Below are 26,618 nucleotides of genomic sequence, written 5' to 3'. Positions count from 1 at the left end.
CAACAGCAGCGGCGATGGGCGGAGCCTGGAGGGCGGGTAACGGTAGAGATAAAAGGCCGCGCGGGCGGGGCGGACGCAGACGCACTTCTCAGTACGCGGAGAGCGGCTCGGCCGCGCGCACGCCGGGTATCCAGGCCGAGCCGGGAACGCCGAGAGCATGGCGGTCGCGGGCGCCAAGAGGCGCGCGGTTGCGACCCCGGCGGCGGCGGCGGCGGAGGAGGAGCGGCAGGCGCGGGAGAAGATGTTGGAGGCGCGGCGCGGGGACGGCGCGGACCCCGAGGGCGAAGGCGTGACCCTGCAGCGCAATATCACGCTGCTCAACGGTGTGGCCATCATCGTGGGCACCATCATCGGCTCTGGCATCTTCGTGACGCCCACCGGCGTGCTCAAGGAAGCGGGGTCGCCCGGACTGTCGCTCGTGGTGTGGGCTGTGTGCGGCGTCTTCTCCATCGTGGGCGCACTCTGCTACGCGGAGCTGGGCACCACCATCTCCAAGTCAGGCGGCGACTACGCCTACATGCTGGAGGTCTACGGCTCGTTGCCCGCCTTCCTCAAGCTCTGGATCGAGCTGCTCATCATTCGGCCCTCCTCGCAGTACATCGTGGCGCTGGTCTTCGCCACCTACTTGCTCAAGCCGGTCTTCCCCACTTGTCCGGTGCCCGAGGAAGCTGCCAAGCTCGTGGCCTGCCTCTGCGTGCGTAAGTAGGGGTCCGGGCTGGGGTGGGGCCGGGCTGGGGCGGGGCCGGGTGGGCGCGAGCCAAGGTTCCTGCGTTTACAGCTCGGCAACACCCATCCCAGTATCCCTCCATCTGTCCATCCCTGAACCATCTCGGCAGTTCCAGGCTAAAGTCACAGGCCCCAGAACCCACGTGCGTTTCTTTAATCCATTCATAGTGTCTATGCTTTCGGGACAGCCCTCGCGAGACCTCAGTGGGTCGCGGCTCTGACCCCGCGGCAGGCATCCCGCTTCCCGACCTGAATTCTAAGTACGAGAGATCTACTCTGTCCCGGGTGAGAGCAATACACTCCCTGCCTTCAGCAAAGCACCACGTGGAGTGGCAGATATGCCAGTTTCCTGTTTCAGCTTCAGTTGCTGACTGGTTGCTAAGAGGGAAATTGCAGTTTAAAAAAAAAAATCACTTATGTTCTTAAAACCGGCCTATCAGGAATCAGTGAACTGGCTGACTCATAAGAAAACAGTAGTAATAAATTTGTGTGTGGTAGTGATGGCTGCTTGCTCGTTTAAGATGAGTAGCGGAATCGTGTAAAGCCTGCCTGTCAGTAAAGGACTAAAAGAAACTCGGCTGCAGACAGACGACAGTCTGTGTGGGTGGGCTTGAGGGGTCCCAAGATGTGCCAGGTAACAGCTGTTGAGTGTAGCCTTTATGGGACGCATAGGTCAAGACGGATTGATTTCTGCTTTCAAAAACAGTTGTGTGATTTTTCAGGACTGGGGGAAAATGATCGTTTGAAGCAAATGCCACATGATTTGGTGGTGGAGAGCAACCTGGAAATAAATCATGCTACTTTCAAAATTACAGATGAGTTCAGGCAGCTAAGACCGATGTATCTGTTTGTTTTGAGAGCTGTGTTGATAGTGCACACAGAGAGGGTGATGGGGAGGTGGGCTAGACTTGGTTGTGAGCCATGGAAGTCCGGGGCTGCTGTTAGCACTGGGGCCACTGCTCGATGCCAGTGCCTGTTTTGGCTTTGGCCCTGAGACTGTCTCCTGTTATCAGACCCAGCCGGGTGTGCCCTTCAATTCTGAGACCACCCACTCTGCTCTGTAGTGCCAGTTGGATGATGACCAGTAAGGTCTTCTGTGTGCTTGGTTCATGTGTAAACCGTCATAGCTAGAGTTGGTCTTCAAAAGCACTGGGCAGTCCAGGGAGAGCCTGGCCTCAAACGGGACACTGCATACTCAATTTTAATTGTCCAGTTCTCCTTATGGATGGTAATCTCTTTAGGGATAAGGAATGTCGTGGGTACCTTTAAGGTTTGTTGTTTGCTTGCTTGCTTGCTTGCTTGCTTGCTTGGTTTTGAGACAGGCTCATGCTATGCAGCCCTGGCTGGTCTGCAGTTCTCTGTCTCCCAAGTGCAGGCAGTAAGTGTGTGTACCATCATGCCAGGCTGGCATGGCTGTCTTTAAAGAGCCCACACTCTTGTCAAGATAGTTCTGGAAACTGCAGGTGCTAGTGACATATGGGAAGCAATGCTTGCCCACAGGAGGCTGTGAGCACTGAGGGCTGGCAAATGTCCTTTCTTTTAAAATTTGTTTTCTTTTTTTTCTTTTTTTCCATTTTTTATTAGGTATTTAGCTCATTTACATTTCCAATGCTATACCAAGAGTCCAGGTGCTCTTCCAGGTCTCTGAAGGCCTGGGCGCCGGCTCCCGGAGGATTGCACTCTGAGGAGAGTTTCAGTGTTCATGGAGTGAGTGCCCTGTTCTTTCTCGAGGGCACTTCTGGGGAACATAGTGTTCCCTGGCTTCCATGCCTTAGGAAAGACCCCGAGGAAGCACTGAGAGTCAGGTTTTAGGGCAGAGGTCTGGTTTACGTGGTTGAGTCTTCTGGAGTCCTCTGTGTTTGTCTCTCCACAAGTTTCCTTCACCTAGTTAAGACTGGATTGGGAAATGACTTGGCCTCCATCCCGAATGAACCCACTGGTGGTAAAGGTGCAGGCCATCTCCCTCTCAACAAGTCTGGCTCCCTCCTGCAACCTCAGGCCTGATGCGGGCAGCCTGGAGCGGAGTCTTTGATGATGATTGGAAGACTTGTTTTCCACATTGTTCTGGGTGGCCGAGAGCCCGTGTGAGTGAGGCCTAGGGACCATCTCGTGGCTTGCTGTTTGGTTTTGTTCTGCTTTTGAGACAAGACTTCTCTGTGTAGTCCTGGTGGTCCTAGAACTCACTTTGTAGAGCAGGCTGGTATTGAACTCACAGAACTGTTTGCCTCTGCCTCCAGAGTGCTAGCATTAAAGGCGCATGTTCATTTTTGCCTAAGTGAAGCTTGGGTGCTGTCGACTTGACCTGGAGCCCAGTGGTTTAGGTGCATTTCTACTGCTGTGATAAACACCATGGCCAGAAGCAAACCTGGGGAAGGGTTTTACTTTCCTCTCAGCTTGTAGTCCATCATCAGAGCAGTCAAGGCGGGAGCTGACGCAGAAGCCGTGAGGGTTGCTGCTCACCAGTTTGCTCCTCGTGGCTCGCTCAGCATTCTTTGTTTTTGTTTTTGTGTGTGTGTGGCATCCAGGATCACCTGCCCACCCATGTTGGCATTGCCCACAGTGAGGTAGGCTCTCCACATGAGTCGTTCACCTAGAAAATGTGTTGTAGACTCACCCCCAGGCAGCTTAAGTGTCCCTCTACCCAAATGAGTCTAGCTTGTGTCAAGTTGACATAAGAACTACCCAGGACACTCAGTGCCTGGGCTTGTCTTGTTACAGAATCTTTCAGACTAGAGCTGAGATTCCGTCTGGGCTGAGATTTATCTAATCTCACAGGGCCGTGGCTGTCTGTGCTGAGGTGTGCAGGAATGGAGCAGCCTAGACTCGGGAACAAAGCCCAGGCAGGCCCTGGGTGGTGACTAGCGCCACCTGTGTCCCATCTCCAGCCTTGTGAGTATGAAGGATGAGGCCTGATGACCAGCCTAAAACACTGAAGGTGTGCACCCTATCCTGGGTGGAGAATGGGACCCCTACCTGCTCACGTTTGATCTCAGGTGGCTGAGGACTCCCCTGGACTGCTCAGGAGACGTAGGGGCTGCCTGGCATGGGCTCCTCAGTGCTGCGGAACTCACTACTCTCTCCATGGAATGAGTCTGGCAGGGTCTTAGACATTCTTAGCTAGCATGTGCCTGGAGACCTGTGGCCTGAGATAATTCCCTTCTAGTGCCAGATCAGGAACATTGTATTTCTGATTTGAGGAAGGACCCTCGAACCCTACCTATAACTGTAGAGTGGGGATCCGTCCTGCCTGGGTGTTGGGGAGAGCTGTGTTTAGCAGACAGCACAGAGCTGATCACGTAGAGATGGGTCTGTACTCTGCCTGGTGGACCTCTTCCCTCTTACCAGGGAGCAGCCCCACAGCCCGCTTCTGCATGGAGAACAGGCTGGATGGAGGGAGAAGGAAGTGGAAGGGTGCTCACTGTCTCCCCTCCTCTGAAGTATAGGTGTGGGGCATAAGCTGTGGACCTGGTCTGGATGAAGACATGTAGACTCATGCTTGGCCCTGCCTGGGTTTCTGATGGCCATCGCCTGGCCAAGCTCTGCCGACCCGAGTAGCTGCTAGAGAAGATGGGGGGTGGGAACGGGTATGTATGTGGCTTTTTTGTCCCTTCTCTTCAAGCCACCCCCTGGTTTCTACCCTGTACTGCCTCTGCTAGAGACCCCAGGCCGCCACAGGAGTAGCTGGAGTTTTTGGGCACCGTTGCTACTGTGGCTGAGCTGAAACAAACTCTTTGGTGTTGCTGTGGCCCCGTGTCTGGAACCATGAGCTCAGTACAGCTTTGTAATCAGCACTGAAATCGGCTTTTCCAGCCAGACATGAAAGCACATACACACAGAGCAGATGACACCCAGTCACAGGACCTGGGGCCCCAGACATGAATAGTTCACAAAACCGTTGACCAAGGCGGCTGGGAAATGCTGCAGGCATTTTAAATATTCCTATATTTTTAAATATTTCAAATATTTTTTGGCAGGGGGTGGGCGTTGGGTAGGGATTATGGACGGCTGGGTAACCCATAGCATGCCCATGATCTTTGTCCAGAAATGTGGTTGGTGACCATAGTGACCCTGCACAGCCCCACGGTCCCCAGGCCCTGAGACACAGGTGGGGCGAGAGCCTTGAGAGCATTGTTTATTTGCATGGCACATATGCATGGCTTCTGCATATTTCCTCTGATTTAGCCCTTAAAGTCAACGTAATCATTCCCATCTTTCCTAGCAAGGGAAACTGAGGCAGGAGTGAGCTGGGTAGCAAGTGCTATAGGGTATGTGCTACCTTGGTCACTACTTCCAAGAATCTGGTCCGCTAGGGTAGGGACTCCAGCTGCTCAGAGGGGGTCATCAGCATTTAGATTCCTGAGGAAGGGCTCCTCCCCGGATGGAGTTTGTGGGAGCTGCCCAGTCACCCTTTTGTCTTCCTGCCACAATCTCCACTGGGGTGAGCTTTGGACGGGCAGCCCCATCTGTCCACCTCTGGGATGTTACAAGGGTGCTGCGAGGCTCGGGGAACAACAGACTCAGGACCCCCAGCCAGCATGACTAGTCCCAGAGCCTTGTGGATTGCTGCTGTGAGAAGCTGCCTCAAGAACAGTGCCCCCTGTCCAAGGCCTTTTCCATTCTGCCTGCAACCAGTCTCTCATGCCAGCCTCTGGTACACCCCCTACAGTCTCCCATGCCAGCCTCTGGTACACCCCCTACAGTCTCCCATGCCAGCCTCTGGTACACCCCCTAGACATTTGTTCCTTCCACTGCCCTCACCCAGCTGGAGGACTCACACCCTGCAGCCCGTCATTTAGCGGTGTTATGAGCCGTTGCTTTCCCCAGTGGCCAGCCACATCACATCTGTGTACCGTAGGGAGGCTGGAAGCCTGAGATGTCTCATCCCTGAGCACCAGCCGTCAGAGCAGCCCTTGGCTGGACATTTCTGTGCCGTGCCCACACTTTCCCTTTGCCAGGATGAGCTGCTATGTAAAGAATTAGCAGGATTTCCCACCCCATTCTCTGGAGCCTGGTGTGTGCAACCCGATCCACACTGAGTCACCCTGACCTTGGGGCTGGCCAGCACATGTCATTGCTGAGACCTCATGGTGCAGCAGCTGCCTGTAGTCAATAAGGGGCCTGCCTTCGGCTTACATTCCTGATCATGCCACCAGCTCGGGCTGCAGGAGTCTTTACTGGGTTCCCTTGGACCTCATTAGCCTGGGTTGTGTGGGAGGATTCAGGGCCACAGTGGTGGCTGAGACAGCTCTTGACTGTGTCTCTTGAGCTGTAAGCCCCCCCAGGGCAGGGTGGGGTGCTGGGTGCACACCTGCTGAGCCCAGAGTGCTATAGAGTGGTGTTCTGGGTTGTTAGGCCTACTCTGCTGGCAACTCCCCTAAGCCCAGGGATTCCTGGCTTTTCTCACTGCACCTGCTGGACATGATTGAGATGGAGAGGTCTTGGAGTCTGTTCCTAACAGCTATGCCAGCACCACTAAACCCGCACTCCCTCCCTCCCCCAGGTTGTGCCCTGGTGAGCCTGAATGCACCCCTATTCAGCAAGTTTATTGTATGCAGTGTTTGCTATGATCTGCTGTCCATACGGCAAATACTCTGGAAAGTATACACCCATCCCACACCTATGGCTAGACTACTCTAATGCCGCTTTAGGGACATCAAGGTTAGAGATCCGGGTGCCCCCTCCTTCCCCAGGAACTGCTGTATGGTGGAGCAAGTCTCACCTGCTCTTTCTTGATAGCTTCACTGATGATGGAATTGTGGTGCCATGTGTAGATGTGAGAGTCTACACTTAGCTGGTGATGAGAATCCCATACATTCTCACGGAGAGTCGCTCCTGTGGATATCCAACACAGCAGTAATCAGATCAGTGGGGGACCACGAAGCCCCTGGCCTGGGGTTTAAGCCAGTGGTGGCAGTGGCTCTGCAGAGTAGGAGCAGAGGCAGAGGTGTCAGACATCCTGGGGGCTGGGGGGCAAGGCAGCTTCTGGAGGTACCAGGAACACTTGCAACTCTGTCTTCAGGAAACCTGCTTCAGAAGTCTTGGGGAGTCACTAGGGGTGAATGGGTGTTTTGTTTTGTTTTAAAATTTATTTATTTCATGTATATGAGTACACTGTAAATGTCTTCAGACACACCAGAAGAAGGGGTTGTGAGTCACTGTGTGGTTGCTGGGATTTAAACTCAGGACCTCTGGAAGAGCACTCATTGCTTTTAACCGCTGAGCCATCTCTCCTGCCTATGTTTCATCTTACTAAGCTGATGTTTTCTGGCCTGTTGAAAGGATATGCCAGGCTTGTTTGAATAGTCAGGGACACCTGCACCCCTGGAACTGTCTGTGGTTGACTAGTGCTCAGTGTATATGAGGCCTGAGTCCCATCCCACACCGAGAGGAAGATACTGGAGAATCCACATAGACCTGAGGATGGGGCACAGGTGTGGTGGTATGTGCCTGAGTTCAAGGACAGCATCTATAGAGCGAGCTCTGGGACAGCTAGGGCTACACAGAGAAACCCTGTCTCAAATTTAAGAAACAAAACATTGAAGACTCCACAGCAGCTACGTTCCTCGGATGTGCCAGGATTCTCGGCCCATCAGAGTGACATCCTATGCTGGAGTTGGATCACACCCTGCAGGTTTCCTGACCTGTGTGGCTACATGCATACTTGGGAGCCCAGGAAAGGGATTCTAGAGAAGTCACCCATTGTATCTAAGTGGGCAACCTGGGCTAATGGCCCTAGCATGTGGGAGCTTGCTGACCTTAGAGGCTCGGCTGTCTTGGACTTGTCTGGGTGGGATCGCCAGTGATTGGGGGGGGGGGCTGTTTTTACCAGCACCTGAGGAGTCTAGGAGTCTGTCTGGCTAGGATGAGTACTGGGGTAACTGGCCACCTGGTTATTGCCAGACAGATCTTGAACCTGCACAGAGGCTCACTGGGGCTCTTTTGGGCTCTACCTGAGAGACTTGAGTGGGGAACCTGAAACACCCAGACTTTAAGGAGTAAGGAAGTACTACTGATGTCGGGAGTCCTGGGTCCATCAGGGAATCCCTGCGTGTGCTGACTGACTCGATTCAGATGGAGCTAGGATCACCTCCAGACAGGTCATCTAAGCCCACCCAGGCTCAGGCCTTCGTCCAATCAGTGGGCCAAGGATAGATGCACCCTGGGGGACCAGTCATGCTTCCTGGAACCAGTGAAGCCACCAGCCACTTGCTCTACCCTGCCCCAGGAGGCCTGGGAGACTTGGTGGGAGAGTGTGGGCAGCACCAGCCCCATGAGTTTCTACCTCCTGCCCATTGTACTGAGGCAGCAGCTCCGGCCGTCACATTTGGCCCTTTAGGGAAGAGATTCTGGTGCCTGCTCAGCCATGGGTCAGGTGGTATCAGGGTGAGCCTAGGACTTCTCCCATGGCCCGAGCACTGTTTTGCTGACCCAGCCAGACAGTAAAGGGTCTCTCCAGCACTCTGAAGTGTGAGCCGTGGAGCCTGAGTGTCCCCATGCAGGTGGCTAGGGATGAGAACTAACCTTGTGAAGAACATCACTATTAGGCCCGTGGGCCAAGGGCCTGACCTGCATAGCTATCTGCACCCAGGATGAGGCTCTGGGCTTTTTATCTCACAGGTCCAGCTGTTAGCCAGCACAGCCACATTTATCTATTGGTGTCACGTGGGGAACCCCCAAAAGGACCAGCCTTTCGCCTCCTACGCTAAGGCCAGGCTATCCCCTTGTCACGGCACAGTCCTGCTGGCTTTGTCTTTGGTGGGGAGACAGTGACGAGGTGGTGGATTGTCTGGGTAGGGAACTGAGGTTCCTTCCGGTCGGTCTTCTGACCGCCTCTCATGACAGTGTCTCGAGAAGGCCAGAAGCCCCTGGACCCAGATGAATTCATTCATTTATTTCAGATTGTTTGGTTTTGAAAGCGGGGCTGCGGGGCATAATAATCCCTTGTCCGCTTGTTCCCGAGTCAGTGCGCATTACCGGTTTACCACCTGCTCTGGCTTTTATAAGAGACTTGAAAGTATAGAGTCTCTTTTGTTCTGTCTTCTTCTGATGTCAGAGGAGAAGTCGTCAGCTAGGAAGAAGTTCAACCCCAGTTGCCGAGGCCCGTGCTGGCCCTTCTCTGTCCACTTGGCCTGCAGTCTGGGATCAGACCTGGTTTTGGCAGGAGAGAAGCTGGCTTGGCCCAGACAGGGCAGGGTATTAGAGTAGCAGAGGGGCCCACTGGGACAGTGAGGATAGTGGTTCAATACACTGCTCCCTTCTGAGAGGTTTAGAGGGGCACCTCCTACAGGGCGACTCAGCAGAGGCACAGTTCCTGGAGCCCAGAGCAGTGTCATACTTTCCCTTAGAGACCACAGCTGTCAAGGCTGAGGCTGTAGGCTTTGGGCTTAGCCACACCCCTCCTGCTGGCTCACCCCAGCCAAATGGGATCTGGCTAGTGATGCAATCTGCCAGCCTCTTGCACACCAGAAGGGTGTGTGGGGAGGCGGGATCAAGGGAGGCTCGGCTGCTCTGCAAGTTTCTTTGTCAGTACCTATAAGGAAATGTGGGACTGTCTAAGGAAAGCTGTCAGATTGGTGACCTGTGGGGGAAGGGACAAGGGCGATGGGGGAAGCCTCTCAGGGGGTGGGGGCCTGTGTTCATCCCACAGTCTCCTCTTACTCCTTTACTCTGGGAGACATGGGAGTTTTCAAGCAAGTCACTGCGGTACAGCGGCAGCAACTGCAGTAGCAGCTACACAGGCAAGGGAGCTTTCTCTAGTCTAGTCACAGCCGGTGTTACATCAGCCGGAGCTATAAAGAGGGAGGTGACTCAGTGCAAATGAGTGTTCTGGCTTCCTGGAGGTAAAGCAACTGCTGTAGCCTCCATCACCAGCACCAGGGAGTCTTCCTGCTTCCCTTCCACCTGAAGTTTGCCATGGCCAGATAATTAATGCAGATTCCTGTCTTTGTGGTCTGTTCACCAAACTGCATCATGACATATAATTAGTCTGGCTGCCTGGCATCTGCGAGGCCTGAGTCGGCACAGCCTTTGTGGGAGCTGCTCCCTCTACATCCTGGAGAAGTCGGGATTCTGGTAAACTGGGGCCACTCAGGCTGTACTGGTTAATGTTTGACCAAGGCAAGCCAGGAACTCCCCTCCCCCATAGTGGAGGCTCTCTAGCTCTCTTGGGGCTAGAGCTGAGGAAGCTGGGGGCTCTAGTATGGGGACCCAGCTGCTACCAAGGTGGCGAGGTAGGTGTGCTCACTGGTTTTACAGTGTTTTCATTTATGTTTACACAGAGTACAGTGTTAAAACCCAGTTCCTCACTCCACAGACAACTGCATACACTTGTCAAGGTCTCAGGGTTCCTTTAGGGGACCAGGCAGCACTGGTAATTGCTTCCTGCAGCCCCCCTGGTACCCTGGGTCCCTGAGGCCCTGCCTTCACACTGTGTGGTTCAGTTGCTCAGTTGTCTACAAAATATTACCTGTGGTTCATGTTTAATATATGCTGATCAAATGGCAGTGCAGTGGGACATGTTGCTGTTTTGTCATGCCCTGAGCCCACCTGCAACCGCTTGTGAGAGCACCTGTTCCCCTCGGTTCCCACCTGCAGCCGCACGTGAGAGCACCTGTTCCCCTCGGTTTCCACCTGCAGCCGCACATGAGAGCACCTGTTCCCCTCGGTTTCCACCTGCAGCTGGTGCCCACCTTGCCCCATTGTTCCCCTCTCGGCTTATCAGATTCACACAGACAAGGTGCCTCCCTGCTTTCACCAAGCCTGGGAAAGGTTGTCTTTGAGGAGAGGTCACCTTACTGTTCACAGTGCTGTGCTTGACCCTAGCGCTTGCTGTCCCAGGATTAGGGGCCATCCCCCAGGCTGCTTGAATTTCACTTGAGTCTGCACTTCCACAGAGTGGATACACACAGGCAACTGCAGATGAAGGGGTTCTGATGGGGGGAGTCTCTACGGAGGCAGAGACTGCTGAGACATGAAGCCTTAGCCATGCATGGTGGCACATGTCTAATCCCAGCACTCAGGAAGCTGAGTTCAGTGCCAATGGGGCTACAGAGTGGAACCCTGTCTCACAAGGCCAGGTAAAAGGAACTGGGCCTGGTGACACAGGCTTGTCCTCCTGGCACTCAGAAGGCTTTGACAGGAGGAGGAGCTTGAGTCTGAGCCCAGCCTGGTCTACATAGTAAAACCCTATCTATTTAAAAAAAAAAAAAAAGGTTGCTGCAGGCTACCCAGGGCTGCCAGGATCAGGCTCTTTGAAGAATTGATGTTTCTAACCTTTGACCCTGGCCCCAGAGAACCAGCTAGCTTTATCAAAACAAGTCTCAGAAAGTCAGAGCCCACGGGGAGGCAGGCAGGGCTTTACCTCTGTGGGATCCCAGCCAGCACCTGACCTTCTCTGTGCTCCGACCCGGACCGGGACTGGATCGCCTGCCCTGCGGGGACTCATGCTGTGCTCTCTCTGTCCTTCCCCACAGTGCTCCTCACAGCTGTGAACTGCTACAGCGTAAAGGCTGCGACCCGTGTGCAGGACGCCTTTGCGGCTGCCAAGCTGCTGGCCCTGGCCCTCATCATTTTGCTCGGCTTCATCCAGATGGGGAAGGACATGGGACAAGGTGAGCCCGTTGGGTGTGGTACCTTCTGCTGTAGGGAAGACTGCCTGCGCCCTCGCCTCAGACATTGAGTTGGCTCCAGAGAAAGCTGAATGCCAGAGAGAGCGCCTATACAAAAAGCCTTGTCCCGAGCTAGTGCGCAGGTCTCTGGGGAGTCCCAAGTGTCTGTCCATCTGTGCAGGAAGTTGGGGGTCTGACAGGGCCTCACCCACCACAGTACCCCTCTCTCTGCTTTGTGGACAGCATTTCCCTTGTGTGAGGTGCTCTCCCAGGACTGACCATTCTGAGGTAAGTATGACGTTCTTAGGCCTCTGGCTCTTGTCCAGAAGTTTCTTGGCTAGTCGTGATTCTCATGCCTGTGTGTGTGTCCAGGGGTTGGCAGACAGTGGGAATTTGGCTTCAATGTGGCTTCAACGACAAGTGAATGCTTTCAGGAGTGGGGTCACTTCAGGAGGATAGTAACGAACCCTCAGAGTATCTGTCTCTAGATGAGGGTCCGTGGCTATCTGTTCAGTACAACACAGGGACCAGGCCTGGGAGTCGGGAGCCCTGTTTTAATTTAAGCATGATGCCCAGAGGTAGAAAAGCAAGGAGGTCTCTTGTCACCCTGACACTCGGGCCCTTCCCGGCATGAGGAGCAGCTGGTTCAAACTGCCTGGACTTTGACCACACATTATATGCATTTGGGGAGGTCATCTGGACCTCTGAGTCTCTCTCTCTGGCTGTCTGTGAGGCTGCGGGATCAGGAAAAGGGAAAGTGAGCCATGCACATACAAAGTGTATGTCTGTATAATCCCCAGGCCCTGGGTGATGCTCTGACAGCAGCCTGCAATCCTAATACACACAAGCACAGTCATGGCTCTTGTCCACCCTTTACAGGCTGCATTGAAGCCCAGGCCCCCTGTTTGCTATTCCTCCTTTGCATTTATCTCAGTCCCTGTAATGGCCTAAATGAAGAATGGATAGGAGCAGGCTGAGAGTTGTGTGTAGTGCCGCTGCCCCCGCAGAGAGCTTAGGGTACTACTTAGGCTAAGGCAGAAGACAGCAGCAGCCAGTGCCCAGCATCAGTTACCAGGAGCTGCAGAGGAAGCCCGTGGTCCTAGTGTTGCTCTGGGCAGAGACAGCAGGGACCTTATTCTCTGGTTCATGGATGAGAGCAGTCCCAGCATAGAGTTGGGTTTGGCTGAGGCCTGCCTCCTTTCTGACCTTTCTGTGTGTATGATAAGTTCCAAATGCCTAGGTACAGGGGACTGTGACCTTACCTCCCACGGGGCAGCAGCTGCTGTCTTCCTTGCATGCCACTCTTTCCACCATGCTAAGGCCTCCTGACTGGACTGAGTGGATGTGAATGGGGTGGTTGTTCACAGTCTATCTATGATACAGTCTAGTTGTCCCTCTGCCTTCCCTCCTGTGTGGAGCCTCACTCCACAGACTTGAGGCAGCCTGGGAACAAGGATGAACAGTGCTTGAGGAAGCCTGAGGTGTGGGACCTGCCCTCCTGCAGGGGTGGCACTGTCTGCAAAAAGCTCTGCATCCTCCCTGTGGCCTTATCCGCCTGTACAGTGTTTCTGTGTGACTGGAGTCATTTGCCACTGTGCTTGAGGTAATGGAAATCCTGGAACATGGCCTGGGTGGCACTTCCACAGCTGGGCCTGGGCCTTCAAGAATATCTAGCAGGAGCTGGGCAGTGGTGGCGCACACCTTTAATCCCAGCAGAGGAGGAAGCAGAGGCAGGTGGATCTTTTTGAGACCAGCCTGGTCTACAGAGTGAGTTCCAGGCAAGCCAGGGATACACAGAGAACCCTGTCTCAAAACAAACAAACAAACAAACAAACAAAAACAACAAAAAAAGAAAAGAATGTCTGTCAGGAATATCCACGGGCTTGTGAACTGCCCACATGGAGTCCAGCAGCAGAGTGGGCAAGGCCTTTGCTGCTCACCTCCTAGAGTTTTAGAGGGCTCCATCCAGCGCCTTTCCAGATGCTCTGGGAGGCCAGGCCTCACACACAGAGGTGCTGGCCAGCTGTGGAGCAGAGCATCACCTGGATGCTGCAGGGAGTGGTCCAGACCTGTCTTCTGGGCAGAAGGGGTCATATGCTATGCTCACAGCTCTCACACTGCCAGGCACATGGAGAGCTGGAGGTAGGAGTGCGGACAAGGACCGTATTTGGCTGCCGCTCTGAGATGTGGTGAGGATCAAGCCCCAGAACTTGCTGTTAGTGAAAACAAGCAGAGTGGGGACAGCAGAGCTTTTGTCGGGCCTGAATGCACAAGCACGCCCCACACCCCCAGCAGTTCCTTTCTGAGCTCCAGGACTCTATGCAGTGGCAGCAAAATTCCTGTGTGTGTGTGGGGGGGGGGGGTAGGGGTGGGAGTGGAGGTGTGGTGTCTGTGCCTAGATGGGTGCCCTCTCTTTTTTGTGAAGGACACAGGGTGGGAATGCTGGCCACTCCCGCTTGCCCACCCTCATTTCCCATTGGGCGCAGAGTCCTTAGAGGACTGTGGTGATCACCAGGTCCTTGAAGGCAGAGGCCCTGGCTCTGGTCATGTGCGTGAGCTTGCTTTAACGAAACCTCTGTGGGTCTGGGAACACGGTGGCCATTCCTATGTGACTCTGAGCAGCTTTCTCATTGGCCACCCCAGCCCTCAGGCTATTTTCTTTTTCTTATTGGATCCCATGTAGATGGTTGTGAGCCACCTTGTAGTTGCTGAAGATCGAACTCAGGACCCCTGGAAAAGGAATCGGTGCTCTGAACCGCTGAGCCACCTCTCCAGCCCCACCCAGGTTACTTCCTCTCAGGGAGAGTGCTGAAGTCTGAGTATCACTCAGTCTGCCCTGCCATCCTCCCACAGAATCTCTGCAGCCCCTAGTCCCCTCCGCGTGGGCTGAGAGAAGACAGGCCCTGGAGTCCAGAGCTCATATGCCAGCTAGCCACAGATCTATAAACGAGGGACTTGCAGACAGCTAGATTAGGCTCTGACCCAGGCCCTGAAAGCACTTGTAAGCATCCATCTCCCCCGGTGAGGAGATGCTTTGGCTGCCCCTGGTACCTAGATGGCTGCAGAGAACTCAGCCTGACCTCATGAGGTGTCCACATTTAGTCCAGTATTTTCAGAAGTACAGACAGTGCCCAGACTGGCATTAGATCTGACGAGCTGGGACTGGACTTGAGTGGGAATGGGTGAGTTGGCCACTGTGAGCCTAGAAGACCTGAAGTAAGAAAGACAAGTGACAGACATGTTGGGCAGGGACTCCACTGCCCCTGACCTGCTGTGTCCCTTTCTAGTCAATTGGCCCCTTGCCAATAGTACCCTGAAGCGGCTGTGGCTCGAGGTCAGACTGTTCCAAAACAGGAGTGGGTGCCAGGCCTTTTTCTCAAGGCCAGGCGTAGGAGTGGATTCTGGAAGGTTCTTTCCTGTGACTGTTAATTGTCCTGGGTCATTGGAGAACACAAACTAGCTTTGTTGTGGTTCTGTTTGGGATGCGACTCACAGCAACAGGATACACTGACATCCTGAGGCCGTCACAGGTGGTAAGGATTGGAGATGATGGTATCCCACAGTGCCCAAGAGAGGGCCTTAACGGCTGACACCATCTGTACCATACAAAGCAGGCTTCATTTGCCTGAGCTTGAAGAAGTGGTCACCTGCTTTGCCAGGGATTGTGGAAGGAGGATATGCCCCCGTGGATGCTTCATGGGTCAATAGCTACAAGTGGACTCCTCGATTGTATGTTAGCTATGTCCTTTGTCAGTAGGTGACAATGACCCACACTTGGCTCAAGAGACTCGGCCTGTCCCGTGTTTTATCAGTTAGTGAGGTGCCCTAGGATCAGAGAGATGAGATGTAGTGTCCTGGATCCTGTAGCTCACGGGGTGGGGGCTGGGTCGCATTGTAACCATTACACAATGTAGGGTTGCAGTGCTGAGCTGGAGTGCTGAGGTCTGGCTGCTTGCTGCGTTGCCTTATGGGAAATGCTGGTAGAGAAGATCTGGAACGGTGGGCAAGGTGGCCTGGATCATCAGCGCTCGCTCTTTGAGTTGAGGTGCAGGACTGGCTGACTGAGAGCTTCTGTCAGCCTTCCTTCTGTGTTCTCCTTGGGCATGGAGTCATCCCCGGGGGTTTCCTTACACAACACTAAATCAGAGAGAGCCTCATCTGAAGTCCCTATCAGAACCCTTAGGGGTTCGGTGTCCACATGCAGACATACTGGAGTCAGGGCTATAGCACTTAACTGCTCTGCCATCCCAGGGAAGCCTGGGGACAAGTTAGGGGAGGAGAGTGTCAACTCTTCATCTACCTCTAGAGCTGTCTTTGGAGAGGTACCCCAGGCTAGCCTCAATTCAGTTGGGGGACTTAGGGTATGGATTATTGTGGAGTAACATCTCAAGTTTCAGACATACTAGGACTGGCTTGTACATCATGCCTAAGGGGTCCACACAGTTCCTCAAGATGTATGCCAGGTTTGCTCAGTCCTCCACACCAGTGCCCTATGCCCCAGTTACAGGAATGCCCCTCCTGGAACCCCCAGAGCAGCAGACCACATGGCCTCCATCTTCTTGTGGCCACTTTATCTGTTTCCTGTGTCTGAGTAGAATCCTTGTTGGGTCCGGAGCCCATAATTCACGATTGTGCCACCTGGCAGTGTTTCACCTGCTGAAGCTACCTTTACAGATAAATTGTCTGAAGAAAACTGGCAGGCCCACAGCTAACTGAGCAGCATGTAGCCCCAGAACCCATAAGAAGACAGAAAGTAGGCTCAGCACAGCGCTGCCCCTGGGTTGAGGTTGGCTGTAGGGTAGTGTGGGTTGGTGAAATACAGTCAGCCCCACAGGACCAAAATGCCTGAAGTTCCTTCTGCTTACCAGCTCGCCTGGGGCCCTGGCCTTTTCCAGGATACACCAACCTTGAAGAACCTCTGTTCTCTGAGTCGGGCTGCAAGACTGGCCTTATCCGTCATAGGTAGGAAGGAGTTCAAATCTGTGTTTGTTCCCAGCACGCCTGCTCTTCAGCATTTGTGTGTGCCTCACTAGGCACCTGCCAGGGAAGGGCAGGAAGGCAAGCCGGGCACTTCGGCTTTAGCGGCCTCCTCTCCTCTCCTGGGGCAGGTTCCCATTTCATGACAGGTGTCTTTGGGATGCTGTTCACTAAAGTCCTGTGAGCATTCCCACCCCAGTTACCCCAGCTCTCCCTAGAACTCTGATGTATGGTTTTAGGGCTGCACCCTGCTGGGGTCTCTGCTTTTACATAGCTTCTCACAGCAGTCCTGTCAGCCCTATGGAGAGAAGTGTTTTATGGCTGAGAAATGGGAGGCCTGCTGACCAGGCCCCACCTGACATGGCCAGAGTGGGAGAAGGGGCTCTGAGACAGTATACAAGCCCAGAGGAAGGGCAGCAGTGCTCCAAAGGCCATAGCATGCTGGGATTGTCTGGTCCCAACAACCTGTGCCATTAACACTGTAAGGCCCAAGGGAGCTGCCTTGTATAGATCAGACTGGTGGGTATGGCCACACCCTCAAACCCTTAAGCCACCAAGGTGGAGCTGCTGTCAAAAGGTGACGGCACTATGGGGTCACCTGTGTGTCAGTCCAGCCTGGGAACAGCTCAGGGGAGTCTGCTGTCCGTTCCATGGCGCCTATGGAGACAAAGTTATTTAGTCAGAGATCCAGGGAACGAGTCCTGGGCCAGTGTCCAGCACAGACCACAGTCACTGTGTGCCCGGCTCTGCTGTGGCCCAGGCTGAATGCCACAAGCCCTGACACACATCTGGACTTGAGTCCTCACCTCCATCCGCAGTGGGAACAGGATAGTGGGGATTTGAGATGGGTGTACTGGTCCAAAGCTGAGTCCCTGGCAGAGAACCACCTGCTAAGGGGATTGAACCAGCCCTCCTGCCCCCGCCAACACCCCAGGCTGGATAGAAAGCAGGCATCCTGCCCACTGTACTAGACTTCACAGTCTGGGTATCATTTCTCTGTGCACCCTGATATCACTCTCCAGAGGTATTCTACATTACTAAGGTCCCCAAAGGATCGCCCCAGCCTCGTGTGCTCTGGGAATAGAGCCACTGAGATTCTCAAGCTGGTGTCTTGTCACAGCAGCTGCCATTCTTGGAGGGGTGTTCCAGGATATGAGGCAGAGCCAGGACGTGCTACTCTGCCAGGTACTTGGCTCCACACCATCATCTTGGGTGATGGCTGCACTCACGTCATGATCCAAGCCTGGTGTTGTCCACAGGGCAAACACTGAAGTGTTACGTGAGCCTCAGGACCGAGTGTATCTCCTCCTAACTTGGAAAAGCTCACGCTGCCCCAAGCTTGTGTTCTGTTCTCGGCTACACTGAGGTCGTGTTACAGAGCCCTGTGGACTCCAGGCTGTCTCTGTTGACTCAGGGTGGGTTCTGGTCACCACCCCAGGTCTCTGGTATTCATTAGTCATCCCCATCCCTTAGAGGGTCACAGCATGGTGGAGAGTCAGCTTTGAGTCTTCCGTAGCCTGGCATATACTGCCTTGGTGTGGTCTGTGCCTTGGTTTCCCAACTTATGAGAGAAGTGCTACCCAGAGCAGAGATGTGTGGGTTAGGCCCCGTGCACATCAAGGCTCTCCTTGTTCCAAAGCATCCCATTGCAGAGAATGAGGGGCACGCCCTGCGTTGTGGGGGCCTCCACCAAAGCACTTCTGAAGGTGCCCTGTCCTGAGCTGCCCTGCAGTGCACACCACAAGCCTGGTGTCTGACTACCCTTGTGACCAGGACCTAGACAGATGGGCATGCATGTGGGTGATACCCTTCTTAGAAGACCAGGCCTAACTGAGGTGGGTGGGGAACCCAGGACATCTGTAGCTCAGGCTTTGGAACATGATCATGGGACATTGCATACATGCAGAATGCTGTGAAACTGCTGGTCCAGGCTTCCTTCTGAGTCAGACCCTGGCATGGGGCACAGGGTTCTTTGTTGACTTTGACCCAGGAGTATGAGTCAGGCAGACCTGGCAGACCCTGTGCTGCTTCCATAGCCACAACTGGAAACAGTTCACCTCTGGGGTTCGGTCACACTGCACCTCCAATTTCAAGGCACCTTACTCCTGTTGGCCTCATGGTCTTAAGTCATGTGAACTGTGTCAATGCTGTAGCTGTTCTCAGGGGCCCAGAGTCACAAGACCTACCAATTAAAAGCCCCACACGTAGGTGACCTGGGTCTGTGGAGAATTAGCCACCCACCTTGCTGGTACCCAGATATCTGGTTTCCAGTCTGGCATCTTTAAGTAGCAGACTTTTACAAGCTTAATGAAATGAGCCATCCCATAGATAAAGGTAACTAAGCCTCAGGAAGGTCATCCTAGCAACCCAAAGAGCACCCCAAGACTCTACTCCAGTAGCCACTGGTCTAGAAATTACTCAGAAAGAACACTACCTGGAACCTGGGCTGTGTGGTCATCTGAGTGCAAGCAGGGGGTGTGTGAAGTGGCCTCTGCTCCAAGCAGGGTGTCTCCCAGTGTCCTGGCTCTTGTCAGTTCACCCTGTCTTCATTCTTGGGTACATTTGCTCACACACTTGGGATGACACAGGTCTGATCTGAATTCTTCTCACTTCATTCCTAGCAGCCCTGTCCCAGGGCCTCCTGAGCTTCATAGCAAGGGCCAAGGTGTCAAGCCAATCTCTGTGTAGCTGAAAGCTAATGGGACCACCTGCAGGCCACATATGAACATCCTGCTCTGTGTCAGAAGAGGCTCTAGAGCCGGGTCCTCCCAGCCAGGGCCTGTCCTCAGTCTGCAGAGATCTCGTGGGTTTCTAGGAAGGCCATAATCCTCTTAAGTGGCCAGGGAGTGTAGGAGGTAGGTGGTCAGGTCAGATGGCCAGTCGGGTACAGTCAGTCTGCTGCGGTAAATGCCTGCATCCTGAGCTTCTGTTTGGTACAGTATTTTGCTTCAGAAACACTCCAGAACTTGTAGTGTGACCTCTGTCCAAGTCCTCTAACCAGTTTTGTTCTCTTTAATGCATTGCAGGTGATGCGTCCAACCTGCAGCAGAAGTTGTCCTTTGAAGGCACCAATCTGGACGTGGGGAACATTGTGTTGGCTTTGTACAGCGGCCTCTTCGCCTACGGAGGATGGTAGGTTCTGGAACATCTGAGCCCCTTGGCCTGGGAACACATGGTCCTCTGATGTGCTCAGAATCTCAGTGCTCTGACCATACAGGGGTGATTCAAGTGGGCAGGACTGAACCCAAGAACATCTTGAATTGCTGCACGACCTTTATGAGACAGGCAGGGAGATCTGGGTCCTGTCTGCAGTTCTCCACAGGGTGTCCAACCTGGCCTCTGCTTTTAGGACAGCTGTATAGAGAGAGACTTGGGATGAAGCCACAAGAGTGGTTTAATGGGATGGCCTGTATGCTCCCCTCAGATAGAGTGAGGAGCTGGTTCCAAGGGTGGCCACTGCCTAGCTGCTGTCACCAGTAGGGTCCCTGGGAGGATTTTCCTGACCCCTTTGTCACAATCAGTGTGCTGCTGCTGCTGTAGAGAGACACCACGACCAAGGCAACTCTTAGGAAAGAAAGCTTTCCATTGGGAGTGTTGTCACAGCCTGGAGTGTGGCAGCTTTAGTGGTGCTGAAGCCATTGCTGAGGGCTTCACATCCTGACTGTAAGCAGGCAGCAGAGACTTCAAAGCCCACCCTAGAGGCACAAAAGCCACACCCAATCCAACAAAGCCACACCTCCCAATCCTTCCCACCAGCTGAGTATGCAAATCTGTGAGCCTAAGGGGGTTGATCTCATTCAAACACCACACCCACCCAGAGCAGCCCAGGGTTCTGGTTGCACTGTTTCCCCCCTCCCCCCTCCCCAATGACTGTGTGTACAGTATAATGACATACTATTGTCTGGTTTCTAGGAACTATCTGAATTTTGTCACGGAGGAGATGATCAACCCCTACAGGTATGTACAGAAATGGCAGTGACATATTTCATTTCTGTCTTAAGGTGACAGAGAAACTACACACTGTCAGAGCCTGTTGATGAGCCCTGCCTATTTCTGTGGAAGGCTGTGTCAGGGGCCTGCAGTAAGGATGTTGTAGGGATAGGGTTGGTTCTAGGCCAGAGAGGGGCAGCTGTGGCTCTCGGCCCTGGATACCAGCTGGAGGGGACTTGTCTAGGGTATGCACCTCACAGGTAGGACCGTGGGTGATCACATTGGGCAGTCTTGGCTCTCTTCAGCCTTCAGAGCCACCAAGAAGATGCTCAGGATTTGAGGGGTGGTGGTGTGAGCCGTGCTTCAGCCATGCACTCCTGCCCAAGTCCAGTGGGCTTGTCAGGCCATGTGCGTCTCCATTGTTTGCCCAAAAAGTGAGGCCCAGATGTGGAGCCACCTGTGAAGGGCAGGGATCTGGCTCCTCTCCTGGGGTCCGGCTCTACATCCTGGTCACACTGACGTGTCTCTGCCTATCCTTTCAGGAACCTGCCCCTGGCCATCATCATCTCCTTGCCCATTGTCACACTGGTCTATGTGCTGACGAACCTGGCCTATTTCACTACCCTCTCTACCAACCAGATGCTGACATCTGAAGCTGTGGCTGTGGTAAGGCTCTGCCCATCAGCTTCTCCTCAGCCCAGAAACCTGAGATTGGCCCGTCCCCGAGACCTGTGCCCAAGGCTCACCATACCTGGGAATCTGGTGGTCATGATTGGTGTCCACTAAAGGGGCCCACAGGGGAAAGGCGGTGATGGTGCTTCTGCTCTTGTGTATTTAAGTGTTGCCTCTAAGTTCACGGTTTATAAATCCCTGTCACACCAGTCTCTTGGAAGACGGGAAGCAGCTGTCAGTAAGGGGACAGTGCACCTTATGTGTGCCCTACAACAAGACTCGGGGATGGCCCGCTGTGAGACGCTGTGTGTTCCCTCTTAGTGCAGACACTAACTGCAAGATGGCCGCATACTGTAGAAGCCTGGGGTTAAGGGCTGAGTCATGGACTAAGCTGCTCCAGGGCCAGATTTGAGGGCCTGCCTGTGCGCCACTGTAGTTGAGTGCTCATCCTGTGTTATGTCTATCCAGGACTTCGGGAACTACCACTTGGGTGTCATGTCCTGGATCATTCCTGTCTTTGTGGGCTTGTCTTGCTTCGGCTCTGTCAATGGGTCTCTGTTCACGTCCTCAAGGTGAGTGCTTGACAGCGCCTCGGAATTCTTCTGTTCACAGGCTTTGAAAGCTGTCTGTTTATTTGTGATAGAATGCTTCGATGGGCTAGAAGTAAGGTACAGCCCCAGGTTTCTGTCCTTGTTAGGACAATAGGTCAAGGACATTGAAGGTCCTGTGTTGGGGCAAAGGCCAGGCCCCTCCCAGTATAGCTGACAACCCTCCCTAGCTCCAGGTATCTCTCATCTATGTCTGGGTGGTGGGGCCAGGGCTGATTGCCCACTGCTCCATCCACAGACTGTTCTTCGTGGGATCCAGGGAGGGCCACCTGCCTTCTGTCCTCTCCATGATCCACCCACAGCTGCTGACACCTGTGCCATCACTGGTGTTCACGGTGAGTGTACCACGTGGTCCTGCCTGGTCTGTCCTCACCACTCAGGGCCCTGAGTCTGTGCCCAGCACAATATGTAGTTGGGAACTGTGTATCATGCACATGGCTGTCAGGATGCTCCAGATTGCAATACACGAGCAGATTTTTAAGTTCAGAACCCCATTGTGGTTCTAAAGAGATAGCTCAGTCAGTCATCAAGTGATGAAATGAAATCCCTTCCCAGCAGGAACATCTGCTCAGATAGCATGTCTGCGCCAGCTATGCCAGTTTGCTCTGCCACGCCTGTGCTGTGTTAACGGCCTCAGCACACAGTTGGACCACACTGTTCTCCGTGCCCTTCTGTTGTGTTCTCCCCTGCTGTGTAACAAAATAGTCACCATGACCCCAGAAAGCCTAAACACATTTTGCTGCCTCCCACTTGCTGAGTCAGGAATTCGGGGTTCCTCAGGAAACACAGTCAGCATCACTTTGAGTTTGCTTTTGATAGTGGTGTGAGGTGTAGTGTATGCTGTGCTTTGTCGGAAGGGTCCCCTGGTGGATATTTTGGTCACTTCTGGCATGGGAGGCCACAGGCGGTGCTAAGTTTCATGTGCCTCTCAGGTCCCACTGCATCCCAAGACCTCACACACAGCCACAGCAGTCACTCCTTAAAGCAGGAGCCAGCTAATGTGCTCAGCCAGACACTGGCAGAGCTGGCAGTCTGCTGTCCAGAGGCCTCTGGCACCCTCCCGCATCAGCATGGCCCTGCCCGCCTCACCTGGCTCCGTCTTTGGTTTCAGTGTATCATGACGCTGATGTACGCCTTCTCCAGAGATATCTTCTCCATCATCAACTTCTTCAGCTTCTTCAACTGGCTGTGTGTGGCCCTGGCCATCATCGGTATGATGTGGCTCCGATTCAAGAAGCCTGAGCTGGAGCGTCCCATCAAGGTAAGTGTTGGGTGGTGTTCCTATTCAGTCCCTAGGTGTCATTCTTAGAGGCAGGGCTGCATCCAAGGAGCCCTGGACCAACACGGTGTCTGATCCCAGCCTGGCCTTCCTCCGGGTCTCCTTGGCAAACAAGAGAACCTGTCCTCTTCTGCTTGAGTACTGTATGAAGGGTACATTGGAGGCAATCTGCTGGGGTCAGAACAAGTGTCAGACTTGTCCCAAGAGAGCTGTTGGGCAGCAGCTTCTGTTAGCCAGCGTGTTCTCCTTGGGCACAAGGCTGACACAGCCACACTGTCTTCCTGCCTGTACTTGGTGGTCTCCACCAATAACACAAGGAACCTGGTAGCCAGTTAGTGGAAGACCCCAACCATGCTGGCTTGTGCCACTCAGTCCTCCAGGCTATGGGGACAGTCAGACTGCCCACAGCTGGTCCATAGAAAGCTCACAGATACCCGTGGGCTTCATCCCCAGGCACATGGTTGGAGTCTATTCTGCTGAGGCTCTTTCCCACAGTGGGAGTCCATTTTTAAGACTGTGGGATTCTGGACAGCAGTCTGGCCTAAGCCCAGCTCTGTCTGTTGGGTTATTCAGTGTTCAGGCTGCTCTGCCAGAAGCCTGTCTGCTTGGGCTAGTTACAAGCTGTGGCTTTGGGATGAGCCTTTATCTCCACAAAGGGCCCTCTGAGAAGGCAGGGCTCCTTGCTTGTTGGTGGGTAGCCAGGTTCTTCCCAGAAGGGCCAACCTGCCACTCGCTCTCTAGGCGGCCATAGGTGGGTATTCCAGCCAGGGTTTCCATGCCTGGTGTGAGGACTGCAGAGCCTACCTCTGCTGCCCTGTGGAAGCCTCAAGAGAAAGCAGGCTAGCTGTGTTCATTCCTACCTATACCAGGTGAGTTTCCAGTTCTTAGATGCTCAGCACTGTGTACTGCGGTCAGAGTGGGGTTGAACAGGACAAGGCTTCTGCCCTCCACAGGCCCATGACCGTTCAAGACAGGCAAGGCGGGCGGCTGGAGGCAGTTAAACCACTTGAAGGCAAAGGCCCAAGGTCTAGGGAGGTGTAGGTAGGCAGACCCGAAAGAAGATGATGGCTCGAGGGCACACGCCAGCCACAGGGCAAGAGGTGGGAGCCTTCCACTGTGTCCACGGGCCATGGGTGTGTGGAGGAGACTCTCCACCAGGAGATCCTGGTGGCCTACATGTCGCCATTGTGTCCCAGGTGAATCTGGCCCTCCCGGTGTTCTTTATCCTGGCCTGCCTCTTCCTCATTGCCGTGTCATTCTGGAAGACACCCATGGAGTGTGGCATTGGCTTCGCCATCATCCTCAGCGGGCTGCCTGTCTACTTCTTTGGTGTCTGGTGGAAGAACAAGCCCAAGTGGATTCTGCAGGCTATCTGTAAGTGTGCACACCACTGCCCATACCAGTCAGGGCGGGAACAACAGGGATGAGGGATCGTAGGTCCTGCCATGTGCACCCTACAAACCAAGAGAATCATTCATGCTGGGCCTCAGGCTTCGTGGTGCAAGCCAAGGGTTTGCACACTAGTGTGTGGGCCAACATTGAGAGTCATGGGGGTACAGGGAGTAGACTTGGGGTCCCACCCTCGCTGGTCTTAGCAGGCATTCTGTGGCCAGCTGCCCTGCGAACTGGCAAAAACCCCACCACTGGCAACTAGCTCAGACACGGTAGCCTGACAACATAGAGCCTGAAAAAGTTGTATCTGAGGCGCCCAGCTCTGGCTGATTCCAGTTGGCGTAGGACGTGTGTTCACCATGTCCAGCCTCATCACCTGAGATTTCAAAAGGGTAAACGGACTGGTGAGAGTAGGCGGGCAGAGCTCACGCCCGATCCTCCACCCTGAGTTCACTCCTGTCCTCCCTCTCCCCGCAGTCTCTGTGACGGTGCTCTGCCAGAAGTTGATGCAGGTGGTACCTCAGGAGACTTAGTCACGTGTCCTGGGTGCTGCCGCGCTGTGCCTGCTCCAGACAACTCTCCTTTGGAAGATCAGCGGCCAGGCCTGTCAGCCCCACAGCTCCAGTGAGCACCACCAGCCGCCTAACACAATCCACTGTCCCTCAAACGTCAGGTGTCCACAGTGGCTGTGAAAGAAAACTGGTACGATTTGGTCCCAGAAGGTGACCGTCCATGGTCCATGCAGACACAGCACCCAGTATGAGGCGTGCTGGGACCTGAGGCCTGGACTTTCTGACTTTCTGGGGACTGCCACATCCAGGCTTTCTCCCCTGTGATTTTTGTTTTGTTTTGGTTTTTGTAGCGTGCATTTGGGTCAAGTTTACACTAGCGAGATGATTATTTTTTAACAAAACAGGGTAGCAAGGAGCAGGAGATGCCGTGGCCGCACAGTCCGGCCCTGTGGGAACTGCTGGCCACAGCTCTTTTCCCAAGGCTGTCGTTCAGTAGCATAGAGTGCCTCAAGGGGACCGCATCACTGTCACCAGGTCAGAAGAACTACTGAGACTTGCACATCACCTGTTCCACTGTGGACTTGGACTGACAGATGGACGACACATATGCTAGCTTGGACTTTAGTTTTCTGGGACCCTAGAGATGGAACCCCAACCTTTCTCATGAGACAGAGCTCTACTGTGTGGGTCACTTGTTAGGTTGAAAATGTAGAGCTCAGCTCTCGCCGCCCTGAAGTCCTGGCTCCATATGAAAGATCTCTGCAGCCATGACCCTAACAGCACCTAGCTGTCCGCTGCAGGGCCTTGTGCTCTGTGCACACAATGCAGCAGTGCCCCGGCTCTCACACGCACAGCACTCCCCGCCCTGCCCCACCTCTCTTAGAACCAGACCAGCACCATGGCTCTCCCACCCCCACCCCCACCCCCAAGCACCTGGTCTGTCCCCATTGTTCTTGAGACTGCTAGTAGCATTCTGTCAAAGTCACTACTGCTCCCTCCAGCCCCACCCTTAGCCATTGTTCAGAAAAATAGGCACCAAGCACCCCTCTGCTCTCTGCCACCAGTGTGGTGTGACCACTCCAGCTCCCTGAGTATGAAAGCCACTGGCTACATGTGTGGGACCATCCTGCAGCCTTCCCGTTGTGCTCTGGGTGAGACAGTTGGGTCCAGCCAGCACATCACTGAAGGAGCTGATCTGCTGGAGGGACTTCAGGATGTGCGTCCCCTGCTGGCCTCTGCCATTGCCTCAGACCATGGCCTCCCTGAAGGGGTGTCTACTGGAATGGCTACTATGCAGTTCTTACATAGTGGTGACTTACCACTGGCCACCCTGACCTCTCCTCTGTGCTTCTGGGGTTCCCTTTCATTGGGGTGAGGAAGCAAGGTCAAGGTCAGAGTGCCTCTTGAAGGTTCTCCCAGATATGGGAACTGGGGTCTCTTCCCTGGAAATGAGGGCAGGGACCCAGTTCCATCCTGGGGTGTGTCCCCAGATACAGCCTGGGTTAAAGGGCAGGGATTCATGGTGCTGACCCAGGCTCTCTGAGAAGGCCCTGTCATTCCTGTTTGTGATGTTCTGAGGATGCCCATCTGTAGGTTTTTATTTTCAAATCAAGCTCCGACCACCGCCATTTTGCCCAGTGCTTTCTATTTTGGTTTTATCCTAACATGTCACTGCCCTGAAAGACACCCCTACCTGGCCCCTTTCAATGGTCAGTGTCTGACCCACCACACTGGGTCCATCTGCTGTGCCACCTGAGATAGTGCTGTGGTTATAATGTCTTTTACTATTGTATTAATGGCTAGCCTGTTACATTAGACTGGGGGGGGGGTACAGAGGTCTGCTGTTTTGTGAGGCTTTTTGTTTTTTTGGGGGGTTGGTTTTGTTTTTTTTAAAAGCTATTGGAATTCTAAGCTG

At 53.9% G+C, this 26,618-nt stretch overlaps 1 protein-coding gene across 1 annotated transcript; it reads left to right on the top strand.

Annotated features, from left to right (window-relative positions):
- The first annotated feature begins 77 nt into the window (after positions 1–77).
- Slc7a5 (solute carrier family 7 (cationic amino acid transporter, y+ system), member 5) lies at positions 78–26,618 on the top strand. Its single transcript, NM_011404.3, has 10 exons — positions 78–698; positions 11,199–11,336; positions 19,337–19,442; positions 20,223–20,267; positions 20,783–20,906; positions 21,381–21,484; positions 21,759–21,855; positions 22,632–22,781; positions 23,996–24,173; positions 24,669–26,618. Exons 1-10 carry the CDS (start codon positions 158–160, stop codon positions 24,722–24,724), a joined length of 1,539 nt encoding a protein of 512 aa, NP_035534.2. The 5' UTR covers positions 78–157; the 3' UTR covers positions 24,725–26,618.

Source organism: Mus musculus, chromosome 8 (assembly GCF_000001635.26).
Source record: "Mus musculus strain C57BL/6J chromosome 8, GRCm38.p6 C57BL/6J".
Classification (NCBI taxonomy): Eukaryota; Metazoa; Chordata; class Mammalia; order Rodentia; family Muridae; genus Mus; species Mus musculus.
Note: the sequence above shows the minus strand (reverse complement) of the source record. Positions and strands in the feature narration are given on the sequence as shown.